This window comes from Sebastes fasciatus, chromosome 3 (genome assembly GCF_043250625.1).
Source record: "Sebastes fasciatus isolate fSebFas1 chromosome 3, fSebFas1.pri, whole genome shotgun sequence".
NCBI classification, from domain to species: Eukaryota; Metazoa; Chordata; class Actinopteri; order Perciformes; family Sebastidae; genus Sebastes; species Sebastes fasciatus.
Genome location: NC_133797.1, coordinates 20,294,661 through 20,311,657, shown reverse-complemented (window position 1 = coordinate 20,311,657; position 16,997 = coordinate 20,294,661). Strand labels below are relative to the sequence as shown.

Below are 16,997 nucleotides of genomic sequence, written 5' to 3'. Positions count from 1 at the left end.
CTCATAAAAGCTGTAAATATGCAACATATAGCACAAAACTAAAATAATGAGCGTCTTTAAACTAGATTTTGACCTAAAGATCCAGGTATTTAAGCAGGACCCAACTTGGTGATCTGTATTCCCCAACACTTTTTCCATTAAATTATCAGAAAACAATTGACACACAGTGAACCTTGAGCTCTTGGGGCCCCTCGGTACTAACCAAGGCATTTGCCTGCTCTGCCTGGTTGGTACTCCATGCTTTTCAAACACTGCTGTAAATTACCATAACTTTGTTTAACAAAAACTTGTTGCAAAAGCTCAAATTCTCAAACAATAAAGGTTTCAAAAAGATAGTAATTATTACCAGCAATTGAAGGATGCGAAATATGACCAAAGGTGAAGGAACCTGATATATTTTCATTTGGAAATTTAATTTAATTTAATTTGATATGTCTGCTTTGCTGCCAATAATAATATTAACAATAATAATAATAATAATAATAATGATAAAAATAATAATAATGATGATAATAATAAACAATAATAATAATAATAACAATAATAATAATAGTAATAATAATAATAAACAACAATAATAATAATAATAGTAGTAATAATAATAATAATAATAATAATGATAATGATAATAATAATGATAAACAATAATAATAATAGTAATAATAATAATGATAATAATAATAATAAATAAATATTTAAAAAATATATAATTAATGTATGGCTGTTACATAAGATTGTAGGACATGGTTTTTGTTTTTTCTGCTAGTAATTATAATCAGCAAAAATCAGTAATTATAATCAAATGACCGGATGTATTGTGCTAGGAACATATAACAGAGACCGGAACCTTTAACAGAGACCGGAACCACAAAGTGAGGGGACCGGAAGTGTATCCATGATAGCTTCCTGCCCGCTGCGTTTGTTTACAGCATAAATGGTTGTTTGTTGTTGTTTTGTCATTTCTTCTTTATAAACGTGGAACATCAGAACCAGATGGACTCAAGGGGACCGTCTCTTTACGCCGTATGTACACTAACGTTTAACGTTACCGGGTTGCCATGTCAACCAGTACATTAAATACAGCTAGCCTGGTGGAGCTACAGCTGGAGCTAGCCTGGGAGCTAACAGCAGCTAAACATAAACAACCACTGTGTTTATCTTCTATACATCATCAGAGTAGCTTTGTGATCAGGCATTTCTCAGCTCTGTTTCCTGTTGTCAGTGTGAATGATGTCATATTTGTTGTGGTGCAGATTTTAGATGAATCACAGCAAACATGTTTAGTTTCGGTTTGTCTTTCAGTCACATAGTGTTACACATGTATCTAATATAAGCTGTTATTGCTCCATTCATTAACATAATATCACACAGATATCTAATATAAGCTGTTGTTGCTCCATTCATTAACATAATATCACACATGTATCTAATATAAGCTGCTGTTGCTCCATTCATTAACATAATATCACACATGTATCTAATATAAGCTGTTATTGCTCCATTCATTAACATAATATCACACAGAGATCTAATATAAGCTGCTGTTGCTCCATTCATTAACATAATATCACACAGATATCTAATATAAGCTGTTATTGCTCCATTCATTAACATAATATCACACAGATATCTAATATAAGCTGTTGTTGCTCCATTCATTAACATAATATCACACATGTATCTAATATAATCTGTTGTTGCTCCATTCATTAACATAATATCACACAGAGATCTAATATAATCTGTTGTTGCTCCATTCATTAACATAATATCACACATGTATCTAATATAAGCTGCTGTTGCTCCATTCATTAACATAATATCACACATGTATCTAATATAAGCTGCTGTTGCTCCATTCATTAACATAATATCACACATGTATCTAATATAATCTGCTGTTGCTCCATTCATTAACATAATATCACACAGATATCTAATATAAGCTGCTGTTGCTCCATTCATTAACATAATATCACACAGATATCTAATATAAGCTGCTGTTGCTCCATTCATTAACATAATACTACACAGAGATCTAATATAAGCTGCTGTTGCTCCATTCATTAACATAATATCACACAGATATCTAATATAAGCTGCTGTTGCTCCATTCATTAACATAATATCACACAGAGATCTAATATAAGCTGCTGTTGCTCCATTCATTAACATAATATCACACATGTATCTAATATAATCTGCTGTTGCTCCATTCATCAACATAATACTACACAGAGATCTAATATAAGCTGCTGTTGCTCCATTCATTAACATAATACTACACAGAGATCTAATATAATCTGCTGTTGCTCCATTCATTAACATAATATCACACAGATATCTAATATAAGCTGCTGTTGCTCCATTCATTAACATAATATCACACAGAGATCTAATATAAGCTGCTGTTGCTCCATTCATTAACATAATATCACACAGATATCTAATATAAGCTGCTGTTGCTCCATTCATTAACATAATATCACACATGTATCTAATATAATCTGCTGTTGCTCCATTCATTAACATAATATCACACAGATATCTAATATAAGCTGCTGTTGCTCCATTCATTAACATAATATCACACAGATATCTAATATAAGCTGCTGTTGCTCCATTCATTAACATAATATTACACATGTATCTAATATAAGCTGCTGTTGCTCCATTCATTAACATAATATCACACAGATATCTAATATAATCTGTTGTTGCTCCATTCATTAACATAATATCACACATGTATCTAATATAAGCTGCTGTTGCTCCATTCATTAACATAATATCACACAGATATCTAATATAAGCTGCTGTTGCTCCATTCATTAACATAATATCACACAGAGATCTAATATAATCTGTTGTTGCTCCATTCATTAACATAATATCACACAGAGATCTAATATAATCTGTTATTGCTCCATTCATTAACATAATATCACACAGATATCTAATATAATCTGCTGTTGCTCCATTCATTAACATAATATCACACAGATATCTAATATAATATGTTGTTGCTCCATTAATTGAATCGATTATAGTCAATTAATTGTTGATTTAAGGTTTTTTTTTAACAGGGAATGAGCCATTAGTCATAAGTGAAAGAGGATCAGTGTGCTCTGGTCTTTGATGAGCACTATATCATATGAGATAAGAGCAGTGGTGGAAGCATGTCATTATTAAATCATGTTATAACAAAGTAATTTTCGATACATTTTTGAGGTAAATATTGGGGTAATTTGACAGTAATTCAAAAGAAATTTCAAACAGGTAACTTGCTAATTGTCACCTAATTACCATGACATTTGTGGACCTGTAAAATGAAGTGTTACCAAATATAGTCATGGATTAAGGTTACATAATATATTCCATAATTTTAAAGTGTGGTACCACTGACACAGTGTTTACAAGTTTAAAGCGTTCATCCTAGATTTCAGAAGTGGCAGACAAAAAAAATTGGTTGCCGGTAGAAATGTTCAGTGACCTGCCTCAGTGGCAGGTGAGGAAAAAGGTTAATTTCAGACCCTCTGTACATCACTTTATTATTGCATCTTGTAAAGGTGGAGCTAAATTGAATTACATTATATACTACTCTACTTATAATTATACATCATGTATATTTGTTGATTATATTTTCAAATATTAATGTAAATTTTCAAAGTAACTAAAAGTTGTCAGATAAATGCAGTAAAAAGTACAATCATTCCCTCTAAATTGTCGTGGAGTTGAGGTGTAAAGTAGCAGAAAATAGAAAAACACAAGTAAAGTACACGTACCTCAAAGTTGTACTTACAGTAAGTACTTGTAAATGTACTTAGTTAATTTCTACCACTTGATAAGAGAAAACTTGATTAATCCCCTGGAGGGAAGTTTGGTATTAAAACAACACTAGAAACAGACAAGTGGGAACAGAAAAATACATATAATAATCACAAATAAATCAGGGGTTATGTTAGAAAGCAATGTACTGTATGTTACATTAGACCAGTGTGCATAAATAAGATGTATAATGGTGGTCAAAGTGACATAGAATATACAGTATATATAATTTAACAGCTAATCTGTATTTAAAGACAGGCCCGCTGTTTCATTTAATAATATCTGGTGTTTGTTTTAGCCGGCAGACTCCTCAGTCGATCTGTCACGCAGCGGAGAGGAGGACTCTTTGGTGGACGGACCTCTGATCTCTGCTGACGCCCTCCACTCTGCCATCAGGAGAGAGTTTCAGACTGTACCAACTCCGTGCCATGCCGCCCTGCTGTCTCTGCTGCATGTATGACGCACACACACACGCACACACACACACACACACACATGCATCTTACTTTTTTTCTTAATGAATTACTCAAACCGAATAATCGATTATCAAAATAGTTGGTGATTAATTTTATAGTTGACAGCTAATTAACTGTTGCAGCTCTACTTTAATGTCGTGAAGGCACTTTTCAAGAGTAATCTGACCAATGCAGCACATGTAAAGACATTTATCTAATCTTCGCAGTGAACTCTTTATTTTCTGTGTGTAATAATATTCATAGAATGTGCTGGTCTGTGCTAACGTCTGCTGCTCCATACGCCTGTCTCACTCGCAGTGCTCTCTTCTTTGTTCCAGGTTGTGTACGTGGTGTTGTCAATGTGTGTGGCGGTGCTGTGTGTGTTGGAGTTAGGCCAAAAGGAGGTGTGTATGCGTATTTTGGGTAACGTGCGAGGCGACAGTGTCATTGTGTTTGGGAAGGTGTGTCTATGGGTGCTGGTGCTGTTGTTCACTGGGTGTGTGCAGCACCACCACGGCCAGGCCAGGAGCAGAGGATACCTGCAATTCTACAGACAGACGCAGGGACTGAAGCACCTGCCGCTCATCATCCACTCTGCAGGTACAGTCAGCCGCACGCTATGAATCCATTTACTGCACATGTAGGGGTCAGTTTTCTCCACAAGGTGGCAGTAAGGCTAAAGGAAGAACTTTGTATCTGTGGGTTTGTGTGCAGGAAATGTTATGCTGCTGGTTGTTCTGGCTGTACGATTATCATCGACTCTGCAGACCTACATGCTGCTCAGCGTGCTGGGGTTGGAGCTCCTCGTGGCATTACCGTGCCTTCTCTACTACACAGGTAAACTGACCTCAGTTATAATGTTTTAATACTGAGTAAGATCATCTCAGAATCAGAATCAGGTTTATATCCCCAAGTATATACATACATGGAATTTGACTCCAGTTTTTATGCAGCTCTCTCAGTGTACCAACACAGAATAGAAATAACAGAATACAATAATAAAAATAACATTTTAAAAATGCACCTTGAAAGAAAATTTAATTAAACAACTGCAATCAGTGAGATTACATTCTGGATAACTGTCACATTCTTTACTTTAAGGCTGCAACTGACCATTATTTTCATTGGTGATAAATCTGTTGATTATTTTCTTGATTAATCAATGGTTGTTTGGTCTATAAAATGTCAGAAAATAGTGAAAAATAAGGGTTTCCCAAAGCCCAAGATGACGTCCTCAAATGTCTTGTTTTGTCCACAACTCAAAGACATTCAGTTTACTGTCATAGAGGAGTAAAGAAACCAGAAAATATTCACATTTAAGAAGCTGGAATCAGAGAATTTTTACTCAAACCGATTAATCGATTATGAAAATAGTTGCTGATTAATTTAATAGTTGACGACTAATCGATTAAACGTTGCAGCTCTAATTTACTTTCAGTTCAGTTCAGTTCAATTCAGTTAATTTTAATTGTCATCGTACTGTGTAATGCTATCTTGTGTGTGGTGAGAATGAGATGGTGCGTAATATCAGTCTATTGAAAGAAAGAAAACAAGAAAATGATAACACTTTATACATGAGCTAATGAATAGCAATGTAGAAAATGTAAAAACAGCAGCAGTATAAATAGTCTGAATAGCAAAAAAAGTAGCTCAAGAATGATAAAGAAGGCTCTCGTCCTAACAGCTTCATCAAATGAGACTTGTATCTTTTTTCTTAAGTAGTAATAAACTTGTTAAACTTTGCTTCTTGTATCCGCATTTTAAAGGACGAATATTTGTCCAATTCCTACGTTTAAATTCTGCAGTGAGCAACGCAAAGCATTGTGGTATTTTAGGACATGGGTTGGAAGCTACGGTAGAGACCCGAGTAACAGGCTTTGGCTGGTAATCAAAAGAGGGATGGGAAATACTGTTTTAGCATTAAATAAAAAATGACACCCTAACTGCGTTGCGGGTTATAGGAGCTTGGCTGAGAGCTTCATGAAGACAGCTTGCTAACTTTAACCCTCCAGCTGTCATAGAGTCAGTTTAGACTTCACATTATAACTTCTAATAGCTGTATCCTCATTAACGTGACAATCTACAAGAAACAGCTATCAGTATAGTTGATTATGAGATTTTTCTCTCCAATCAGTCTCTATTTAGTGTGTGAGTGTGTTTTTATCCCAGTGTTACAGGGAGCAATGCAGCATCATCAGTGTTGCCAGATCTCGCGAGAGAAACAAGCAACCAGGTCTATAGAAACCAGCCCAAAAGAAGCATTTTGGATTGCATGTATTTTATTTCATTGTGGCATTGCATTGCATTTTGCATCCATTTTTAGGTTGTAACTTTATATTTTTCTTGTTAACAAAACTTATTTCATTTTTGCATTTTTGCAAATCAGCATCGGCATGTTGTGCTCATACATCAAACTGACAAAAACGGCAAACTGCCTTTGAATCGTCCCCCACTTGAGGGCGAATCCAATCTTTAAGTCCACTCTCTTTTCCCAGTCTTTGATGTACTTTTTCTCATATTTTGCCCACATTGCATTGTTAGCTAAAGATCAACCCCACGAAGATTTGTCTCACAACAACAACACTCTGAGTGGTGGCGGTGCCGGTGAGCGACTGTCAGTCATCTGTGTGTGGGGGAACAGGAGGGGCGGAGGGATCGGTGTTCTCTTAATACAACCGTGGGTTGTGTATGGATCCTGCAGGACAAACTAGACTGGTATAGAGGAGACAGACAGGAGCCCAAATAAGCAATTACACTTTAGAAACAAACCACCAAAAAACACATCCCGCGACTACCAATATTTTTAAGCGACTTTTCAGGAAAACAAGCCCAAAGTCGCTTATAATAAGCGGACATTGCAACTATGAGTGTCATTCTCCTGTGGATGGTGGTAGTTACATCAGTGATATATGGAGAGACACACCCAGTAGATTACATTACACACACACACACAAACACACACACACACACACACACACACACACACACACACACTACCCCCCACTCTCTATCTGAGCACATTCGCATCACAATACCTGCCCTGCCCTTTTCAGACTCGACAGCATGACAATCAACCATTCAGCTCTCTGTCCTCCCTCACTACCTCCCTCTCTCTCTCTCTCTCTCTCTCTCTCTCTCTCTCTCTCTCTCTCTCTCTCTCTCTCTGCTGACTTTTTGCTTCTGATACAAACACAATGCACACTTTGGATGATACCCATATATCTATCTATCTGTTGTCTGTTTATCTCTGCCTTGGGAGGTCAGGAACAAATTGGTTAGGTTTAAATTAACTCCACTGTGTTGGTCGCTCTGTTGAAATGGCCTTAAGCAGCAAACACCTACCAGGGGGATTCAATCAGTTTGCAACACAACAGAACAAGCTGCCCATACTGTAACACTCAACTTAATTTGTTGTGGAAAAAGTCAAAGCTAAAAGCACAATATCACTCTATATTTCAGCTGCTTGGCAGTAATGTTAGCTGACCAGACGAAGGTCTCTCCATGAACATGATTTAGATCTGATCCTAGTGTTGGCTTTTCCTGCCTAAGTGCAGGCTGAAGCAGCGGCGCTCTGCAGCGTGTCTCCTCTGCTCTCTCCGCCCGCAGCCGGAGAGAGCAGAGGAGACACCGGCACCCGGTCGGTAACGAGAGGGTAACGTAATTCTCTGAAGAGCTCCGTCACTTCACAAGACACGGGAAAGCTCTGTTGGTCTGGAGGAGCTGCAGCATTTATTTCTGCCCAAACGTCCCCTGTGCATTCACTAGATATTCTCAGAGCTAAACTCTTCTGCAGTGTGGAGTGAGCGCGCGTTCACGTCTAGAGGTGGAGCGAGACAGCGAGGACGCGCGCGCATTCTGAGTGAAGCAGAGCAGGCAGCGGAGACGAGGCTCCAGCCACACGCGAGCGCACATATGCGAACGCGCATGTGTGGCGACCCGCTACATTTATACGCTTAAAAAGTTACAAATAGTCCCTTTAAGTGTTTTATATCTATGATATTAGCATGCTGGCGTTAACATGTATCTCAAAGCACAGCCTCAGAGTGCTCAGGAGAAGTACGCACATTGTAGCATCTCTAGATTCCTCCACATGTTAGCAAGTGAACTTGCCTTATGCCAACATTATGAGCTTATAAGACAGAAAGGACACAACTTGCAGCTCTGTTGGCATGTATGTTATTCTGTGATAAGGTTGTACAATATTAAATAGAAATAAAGACTTTTGTGTGGTTTGTAGATATGGAAAACCCTATGAGGAATTCCATGTGAAAATCCCATTTAAATCTCAGTTTCATGTCCATCACATTGGGCTTCATGGTAATGGGAGGGTCAATCTGCAGATAAAGTTCTCACACATAGTGCTGCTGGGTATCAGACCCAAATGTGTCTGTACCACCTAATTTGAAAACTGTAATGGCAGAAAACTTCACTATGGGTTTTTCCTTTCATCTTTAAGAGTGCGGGTGCAGTGTGTGTCAGACTTACAGAAAGTTTCAAAAAATAAACTTCAAATTAAAACAAAAGGCAGACACTTGTTTCAGAGTCTATTTATCTGCTGAGGCTGAGTTAAATAACGGATTCTGCCGTAACCCGTCCTCTTCACATGCGTCATGCTCACCAATTTATAGATTTGCACCCCCACCACCTATGGAGGGTGCAAGCCATTGTAAACACAAACAGAAAAGCAATACATTATGTAAATCAACTTAAATGCGGCTCCTACAAAAACTTTTCAAAAGTAGGTCACAATTTTGCTTATTTTAGATTTAAGTATTTTATTGAGGCAAAGTTTTAGACATTTGTTTTTGTGTTAAGACAAAGTTAAACCCTGATGTAGTTTGGGTTTAATTTGATGTAGTTTAAAAGGAGACACCCCAAAAAACATGGTTAAATTCCTCAAAGTAAGGTATTGAAAAAATCTATGGTTTATGACACTGAATCTTCAGCATATTAGTCCTGATATCAAAGCATTTAAAATGATCCCCACACTAGTATAAGTACTCCAGTTTGTGATAAATCTGCTTTACTGTGTATTTTACATTTAGACAAATCTGCTCTCTGTAATCTGGGATCATTTGTTTTAACAATTATAGACAATAAACAATACATATTTAGATATTCCCCAGAACGTTAGGTGAAGTCCAATACACTGGCCTTCCTCTCAGTAAAGGAAAACTGCTGTTAAAGCAGGCTGTATGAGAGGATATTGATATAGAAGATTCTGTAATGAAAGGAAATCCATATAAAAGGTGTGTTTGGCAGCTGAAGGGCGCAGATTGAGGCTTCAGATACCAGAGAGGCTCGGAGAGCAGATAAGAGGCATTAGGATTTAGCCTAGCCAAAGGGTAGCCCTCGACCCGCTCCACCCAAACACACACTCACACACACACGCATTGTCCCGGTGTTTACAGTGAGGGGGATCCAGTGTGTGAGGGGGGTATATCTGAGTTCGCCGCCACATTCCTGCTCAGATCAGTGCAGTCAGGCACGACGCAAACCGAGCGACGCCTCGCAGCGCAAACCTTCTTAAAACACGCACACACCGACTGATGCAGAGTCAAGGTGACGTCAGAGAGAAAGAAAAAAATCTCATTTTAGAGGCGACACACAGAAGGACAGATATAATGCCTGCAGCTATGAAGTCCTTCAGGAAGGCCTCGGTCAACTTCTCTTTGAAGTGCATGCTCATTGTAAGTGTGTGTGTGTGTCTTTGAGGTTTGCTGTATGTTTCTGCCTCTCTCATTTTAACATGAATACACTCCTCTATAGACCTCTATGCACATCAAAGACATGTCTTGGCCTTCAAAGGCTTAACTTACATACATCTCTCTGCTATGCCTTGCCAGATCTTATTGTAAGCACTGCAGGCCACCGGGTTAACACACACACACACACACACACACACACACACACACACACACACACTGACACAGTATACCCCTATCACGCACAAACCCCCATGTACTGTATGACAAGATTGACATGTTCAATGTACGTTTGAAACATATTATCGATCATAAATACGTGGTTGTTATCTGTTCCATTACTGAAAGTCCATACAAAAGGTAGGCAAAGTAAATATCACTGTAATTATCAGAGCCCTGTTATGTTAATGATATTCACTAAAGTATACAAAAACGTGTTCAAAAGTTAAAGTCGTGTTCATCTAAGCAAAACCTGTAATTTTACGTATATTTTCAAGTATTTCAGATCTCATAATGTGACAAATTTTGGTAAAATCGAACTTAACATCTAGTAACGTTGTGTTTTCGTGACCTTAGGGAGCGGGTCCTCTTCACGGAGTCCGCCATGTTGCACCGCCATGTTTCAACACTAGCCCAGAATAGACAAAAGAACAACAGTTAACCGATAACGTTACTCGCTCCCGTCGCCGCCGCTCTCTCTCTTGCTTCACCACTCATTTCCCACGTACACACACACACACTGCTCCAACTGGCTCTAGAGAGGTGCCATTCGCATTTTCACGTCGGCCACCGTAGCTCTCCAACACGCTTGGCACACAGGAGAGGCTTCAGTTGGTTGCTATCTCGTCACCTCACCGCTAGATACTGCCAGATCCTACACACTGGACCATATAAGAACATATAAGAAACAGGGACAACAAATAGCAAAACGTTCCCCCCAGTCTTTTCAGCTGCATGTGTGAAGGGATTCAGGGGCCGTATTACAGAAATGTCAGGATCAGGATCAGGATCAGGCAGACCTGTATGTTAACCAACAGTGTTATTTCCTGCAGTTTAAAAAGGATATTTAAGTGCTCAAGTCAATGGCAGTCCAACATTACAGCACATTTACAACCTGCATTCATCCTTTAAAAGTAACAAAACTGTAACTCTGGATAACTTAGTTATATGTGATTTTCTCAGATGCTTGGACACTAATAACTAGACCTATTAGAATTTGTAAATGTGCTTGTTGTTGAACATTGCTGATAAGTCTGAGGAAAGCTTTAGCATCTCCTCAGGTTTCTCCTTGAAGTCTTTGAATCTTTTCCCACATCTACAGCTCCTTCACATGACACAGATTCAAGAACAGGATGTCTTCTCCAGCAGACTGTAGGCTTTCATACTTCTTTGAGCTCCTTTAATGTGCCGTGTTGCAGCTGAAAGGTGTTCACGCCGCTGTTCCCCTTCGTCTCGCGTCGCTCTCGTCAGGCTCCGTGGTTGTCGGGATCCATTTCCTTCCAGTTCTTTGACTTTGATTCGGGCAGTGCAGAGAGATGTGAGCACTACATGTGTTTCCATTAGCTGTTAGCACCTCTGCAGCTCCACTGTTATCACCTGGAAATGTGCACTTCTTAATGGGTGATTGATGTGAGTAGAGACCAGGTCTGAGCACTGTCTGTCCACTCGTGTGAGAGCGTGAGAGTCTCTAGCAGGAACGTGTGAAATGTGTCACTTCCGTTACACTGCTCCTTCCATCTATTCGTCCGTGCATCCTGGTATCTCTATCTGTTTTTAGCCCCCTGCTGTAATACACTGCTGTAACTCCACAGACCTGAGGGACGTCCTGAACATCTGGACTGATCTCATCTTATTAAGCCATTTCTGTTTGTGCACTAATTCAGGGTATTTTACAGGTTTGCTAATAATACAAATACAACCAACACTCCGGTTATTGCATTCACCTGGATATGTTGTTTTGGTGATATTATGGGTTGATTAAGAACACCTGAGTAACAGATGTATAATACTCAAATACAAATGACTGTTGCATTTAAAAAAAAAAAGATGAAACAAAGACATAACAGACACAAACAATATTCAGAGCATTAATATAGCAGCAAACAACTATGTGCTATGTAAAGAGATAGAGCAGAGAATGAGGTCACTCTCCCTCTCTGTGTGTTGTAAGTCTTGTGTTTCAGTATGTGCGTGCCCCACTGGCGAGCTTATCGCCACCACACTGTGCTCATACGGCGGTTACAGCTAATAACGCTGTCCCTATCGATATATATGCTTCCTAGACATTTAACTAATATTATGTGAAAGCTGTTGATATAAATGCTTTAATCAAACTGTTACCGTAACATGGTTATTCTCAGTAATGTTTGTACATGCAAACATTTGTCAAGTTTCTTTTAATTTAAGACTGTGTAGGGCTGCAACTAACAATTATTTTCATTATCGATTAATCTGTCGATGATTTTCTCGATTAATTGATTAGTTATTTGGTCTATAAAATATAAAACAAATGGTAAAGGAAAGCTGATCAGTGTTTCCCAAAGCCCAAGATGACGTCCTCAAATGTCTTGTTTTGCCAACAACTCAAAGATATTCAGTTTACTGTCACAGAGGAGTAAAGAAACCGGAAAAATATTCACATTTAAGAAGCTGGAATCAGAGAATCTAGACTTTTTTTTCTTAAAAAATTACTCGATTAATCGATTATCAAAATAGTTGATGAGTAATTTAGTGACAGCTGATTGATTAACTGATTAATTGTTGCAGCTCTAAGACTGCAAATATTTTACCCTGTTGGTATTTACTTGACAGCAGTTTGTGTTTCTGCTTTGTCATTTCTGAAACATACCTCTTCATTTCTCTGTATTTCTGGAATGTCAATCTCTCTCTCTCACACATACCTGCTTACTATTACTGTATTTACACACACACACACACACGCACACACGCACACTCACACACAGATTTAGGGCCTCATTATGCAGGAATGTGCAGTATTTCTTTAGATTGTGTGTGAGTGTGGATGCTGAGATGCTGCGCTGTAGCAAAGCAAAGATAGCGCTCTTTAGAACCTCCCTGACAATTTCCTCTGGCTAATGACACTCAGGTCTTATCAATACTCAGCCAGCTCCTCCCTCTGCCCTTCCTCACACACTTAGTCTGCAACCCCACACGCTCACACCCTGCGGACTTATCTTGATTCAAACCACACCAGCATCTCCCATATTTTCGTCTCTGGCTCCTCTTCCAGCTACTAAATACTCCTCCACACCCACGCCTTGCTGCTAATCCCACCTCTTGAGCAAAGGTGTATGTTTAGGGTGAGAGAATTAGAGGTTTGAGTGCAGGATATGGCAGCCCATAAGGACTAAGTGCAGGATATAACAGCCTGTGTGTGTTTAGGAGAGGGAGAGGGATGGAGAACAGTAAAAACAAAACAAATGTGTGCAGTGTCTCACCTGAGGACAGCTCTCACTGCCCGATGATGTCTGTGTGTCTTTATGTGCAGCTGACAAGATAAAACACTGGTTTGATGATGTTTTTTTATTAAAAAGGTAACTGAATATATCTGGTTTGTTGTTTGTGGTTTTAGTCCAGGTGATGCGGTTCAACAGGGAGCGAGCGGCACCCGACGTGAGCCAGGAAGAGCATTCACACACCTACAGTTTCACCAGCCTGCCGACGGAGACCGGCTTCAGGTACACACACACACAGTCATGTTTCCATCACTTTAGAGGACATTATATTGACTTACATTCATTTCCTGGAGACTTACCCTAACCCTAACCCATCACTTGCTTAAACCTAACTTTACCCTAACCTTAAACTAAGTTTTCACCCTAAAATGTAATGATTTACGTTATGGGGACATGCATCTTGTCCCCAAAGGGAAGGCGAGTCCCCACAATGTGACTGTGTATATAGATTCATGTCCCCTCAACATGAGTAATATACGCCCACACACACACACACACACACACACAGACACATCTATTGCCCCTTTCAGACATGTACCATGTAACGGGAAAGTGCTGCTAAGTTTATGTGCCGCTCTCATGTTTGAATAAGTCTCTTGAGTTGCATCTCTTTACCGCAATATTTTTTATGCCATGAATCTTAAGTCTGAATTGAATGCCGTCTCATTAACATAAAGCAGGGCTCAACAATATTTTACTTATGTATTTATGGTTTATTTGGTAATGACAGATAAAAAAATAAATAGACAAACTGAAAACAGCTGTCCATTGCAATGTATCATAGTGTTTATAGCGAATGCTAATTTGCAACAATCGTCCCTAGAAGGGCTTTTATGAAACTAGGAGAGTAGAACAGTGAGGTAAAACAAAGGTTTTGACAGGATACAGTGGGATACAATAAAGCACACATTAAAAACATTACATTTAAAGGACCAGTGTGTAATAATTAGGGGGATCTGTTGGCAGAAATGGAATTAAATATTAATAAGTATATTTTCTTTAGTGTATAATCACCTGAAAATAAGAATCGTTGTGTTTTCGTTACCTTAGAATGAGTCGTTTATATCTACATAGGGAGCGGGTCCTCTTCACGGAGTCAGCCGCCATGTTTCTACAGTAGCCCAAAACGGACAAACCAAATTGTTAACTTTTCCTGCTTGGGCCGAAGTCGATAACGTTACTCACACCCCTGTCACCGCTGCTCTCTCTCTCTTGCTTCACCACTCACTTCCCACATACACACACGCGTTTTTGCGTCGACCACCGTACTTCTCCAACACGCTTGGGACACGGGAGAGGCTTCAGTTGGTTGCAATATCCTTAGACAATGCTGCTTTTAGACAATGCATCTTGAATATCGTAAGTCTTATTATGACACACAGCTCTTCCTAATACTAGTAAAATATAGCTCAAAATGTGTTTTAGGCACATTTGCCTCATCAGTTCGTTAGCTTGCTTCCATGGTTGAGAAGGCGGTGTTTGTGTGCCAATTTGTTACATATGTGGCAACGGGGTGTTGAAATGGGCCGTGGACGGGATCACACCGGCCAAAACAAAAACAGACGTCCCGGACCGGAATGGAAATTTCAAAGGAAAACATGCTGACTGTAGTATTGTTGCCAGAGAAGCCAGTATTTCAATATAAACACGTAAAATACGTATTGTTCCTTTAAGTACAAGACCACATTCTATATCTTTTTATAGTTAAACAAAGCCCTTGAAAAGACCAAAACCATCAATGCAGTAGTCTGTTTTTTTCCCAACTTCTCCAGCTTGTCTGCGGCCCCAAACCCATTTCTTTCCTACTGAAGATGTATTTATATTTTTAAAGAAGGGCTCAATGATTTCCTAAACCAGGTGGGAACTGTAGTTTTTTGCAAACGTCACTCAAGCAGGAGTAAACTGTATTTATTGAGGACTATTTTCCACCACAAATTTGCTGCGCTAGTAATTATTTGTATGTTATTTACAACAACAGGACGTGTGTGTGTGGGATTGACTCCAAATAATGATCCCATACAGTTCCCTGATTCATGGTAATAAAGGAACATGTCACCCAGTGCAACAGTTTAGGGCTGCAACTAACGATTATTTTCTTGATTAATGGATTAGTTGTTTAGTCTATATCATAAAATGGTGAAAAATGTCAATCAGTGTTTCCAAAAGCCCAAGATGACGTCCTCAAATGTCTTGTTTTGTCCACAACTCAAAGATATTCAGTTTACTGTCATAGAGGAGTAAAGAAACCAGAACATATTCACATTTAAGAAGCTGGAATCAGAGAATATAGACTTTTTATTTCTTAAAAAATGACTCAAACAGATTAAGATTAACATTAACATTTGAAGACGTCACTTTGGGAAACAGTGATGGGCTTTTTTAAAATGTTTTGACATTTTATAGACTAAACAACGTATTGATTGATCAAGAAGTTGGCTAGTTCGTAACTAATCGATTAGTCGTTGCAGTTCTTTAAACAGTGTGGTTCATTGATGTGTTTTAATAGTTTTTGGAGATCAATGGAGCTCTATGGCACAGAGGAATAATATATATCAGGCTTTGGACAACTCATGCTTAGTTTTGTGTGTTTTTATTGGATTTATGAAGAGTAAGAAAAATATCGAATATCTCCTTGCACAGACTGATGAAGCCAGCGATGTTACAGATCCCACGTGTGAATTATGTGTTCTTATTTGTGTCACAGAGAGGGCTCCAGTCTGCAGGAGGTGGTGGAGAAGCAGGCCGACCTGATCGAGTACCTGAAACAGCACAACATCTTACTGAGCAAGAGGCTGCTCAACCTCACCGCTCAGCACTGACCACAGTACGGCCCCCTCCTCCTCCCTGTGAACCAGAGCCCCATCATCTTAACACTCGGCTCTCTTCACACAAAGGAGAGGGAGGATCTGTGGGTTTGAAAGAGACGCCGAGGAGTCAGAAGAAACACTGGATAAAAGACTAAAAGTAAGGAGATCCCTGTGCACACAAGCACTTGCACGCACAGACTTAAGACGGGAGGGCTTCTGCAAGAGGCACCTGAGATGGATGGATAACGCAGGAGGAGGTGAGCTGTAAGTGGAGGACAGTTAAAGAGGAGGAGGAGGAGGAGGAGAGGAGTCATGGGTCACAGATCAGAGGTGAGGGGTTTTTATCACCGCATTACGACCCCCGGTGACCCACGTATGCCGCCGCTTGTGTTACTGAGAGAAACAGAAGAAGAGGCGAAACTGTTTTAAAGATCATCTGCACTAAGGAGGAGCTAAAAGAGGGAGAGTTGTCAAACTAAAGAAAGAGATTGTGTAACGCTGTAAAAGTGCTATTTTATCTGTCTGGATGTATAAATGCTTTGTTTGGTAGCAGTTTTTTCTATCCGTTCAATCACTGATTTTGTGTATTTGTGATCACGTTCCAATAAATCTGTAATATACACCTTTTTCTTTATATCATTTATGCTTAAGCCTTTTCAGGAGTGACAATGCTTCAGTGAAACCCAAGTAAGTGACTGCAGGTTTGTGTTTATTTTGTACATTGTT

General features: G+C 39.1%; 1 protein-coding gene across 1 annotated transcript; it reads left to right on the top strand.

The window, feature by feature from the left end:
- The first annotated feature begins 862 nt into the window (after nt 1-862).
- Nucleotides 863-16,894, top strand: tmem192 (transmembrane protein 192). Its single transcript, XM_074629503.1, has 6 exons — nt 863-1,023; nt 4,127-4,282; nt 4,622-4,883; nt 4,998-5,120; nt 13,581-13,686; nt 16,169-16,894. The coding sequence occupies exons 1-6, from the start codon at nt 994-996 to the stop codon at nt 16,281-16,283; spliced, it is 792 nt and encodes a 263-aa protein (XP_074485604.1). The 5' UTR covers nt 863-993; the 3' UTR covers nt 16,284-16,894.
- The last annotated feature ends 103 nt before the right edge of the window (nt 16,895-16,997 follow it).

What these genes read in the sequence shown, in the direction of transcription:
- tmem192 (XM_074629503.1), top strand. Translation starts at nt 994, where the DNA reads ATGGACTCAAGGGGACCGTCTCTTTACGCC. An exon ending in GTGCCTTCTCTACTACACAG is followed by an intron (nt 5,121 to 13,580) that starts GTAAACTGACCT and finishes TTGTGGTTTTAG; the next exon opens with TCCAGGTGATGCGGTTCAAC. An exon ending in CCGACGGAGACCGGCTTCAG is followed by an intron (nt 13,687 to 16,168) that starts GTACACACACAC and finishes TTTGTGTCACAG; the next exon opens with AGAGGGCTCCAGTCTGCAGG.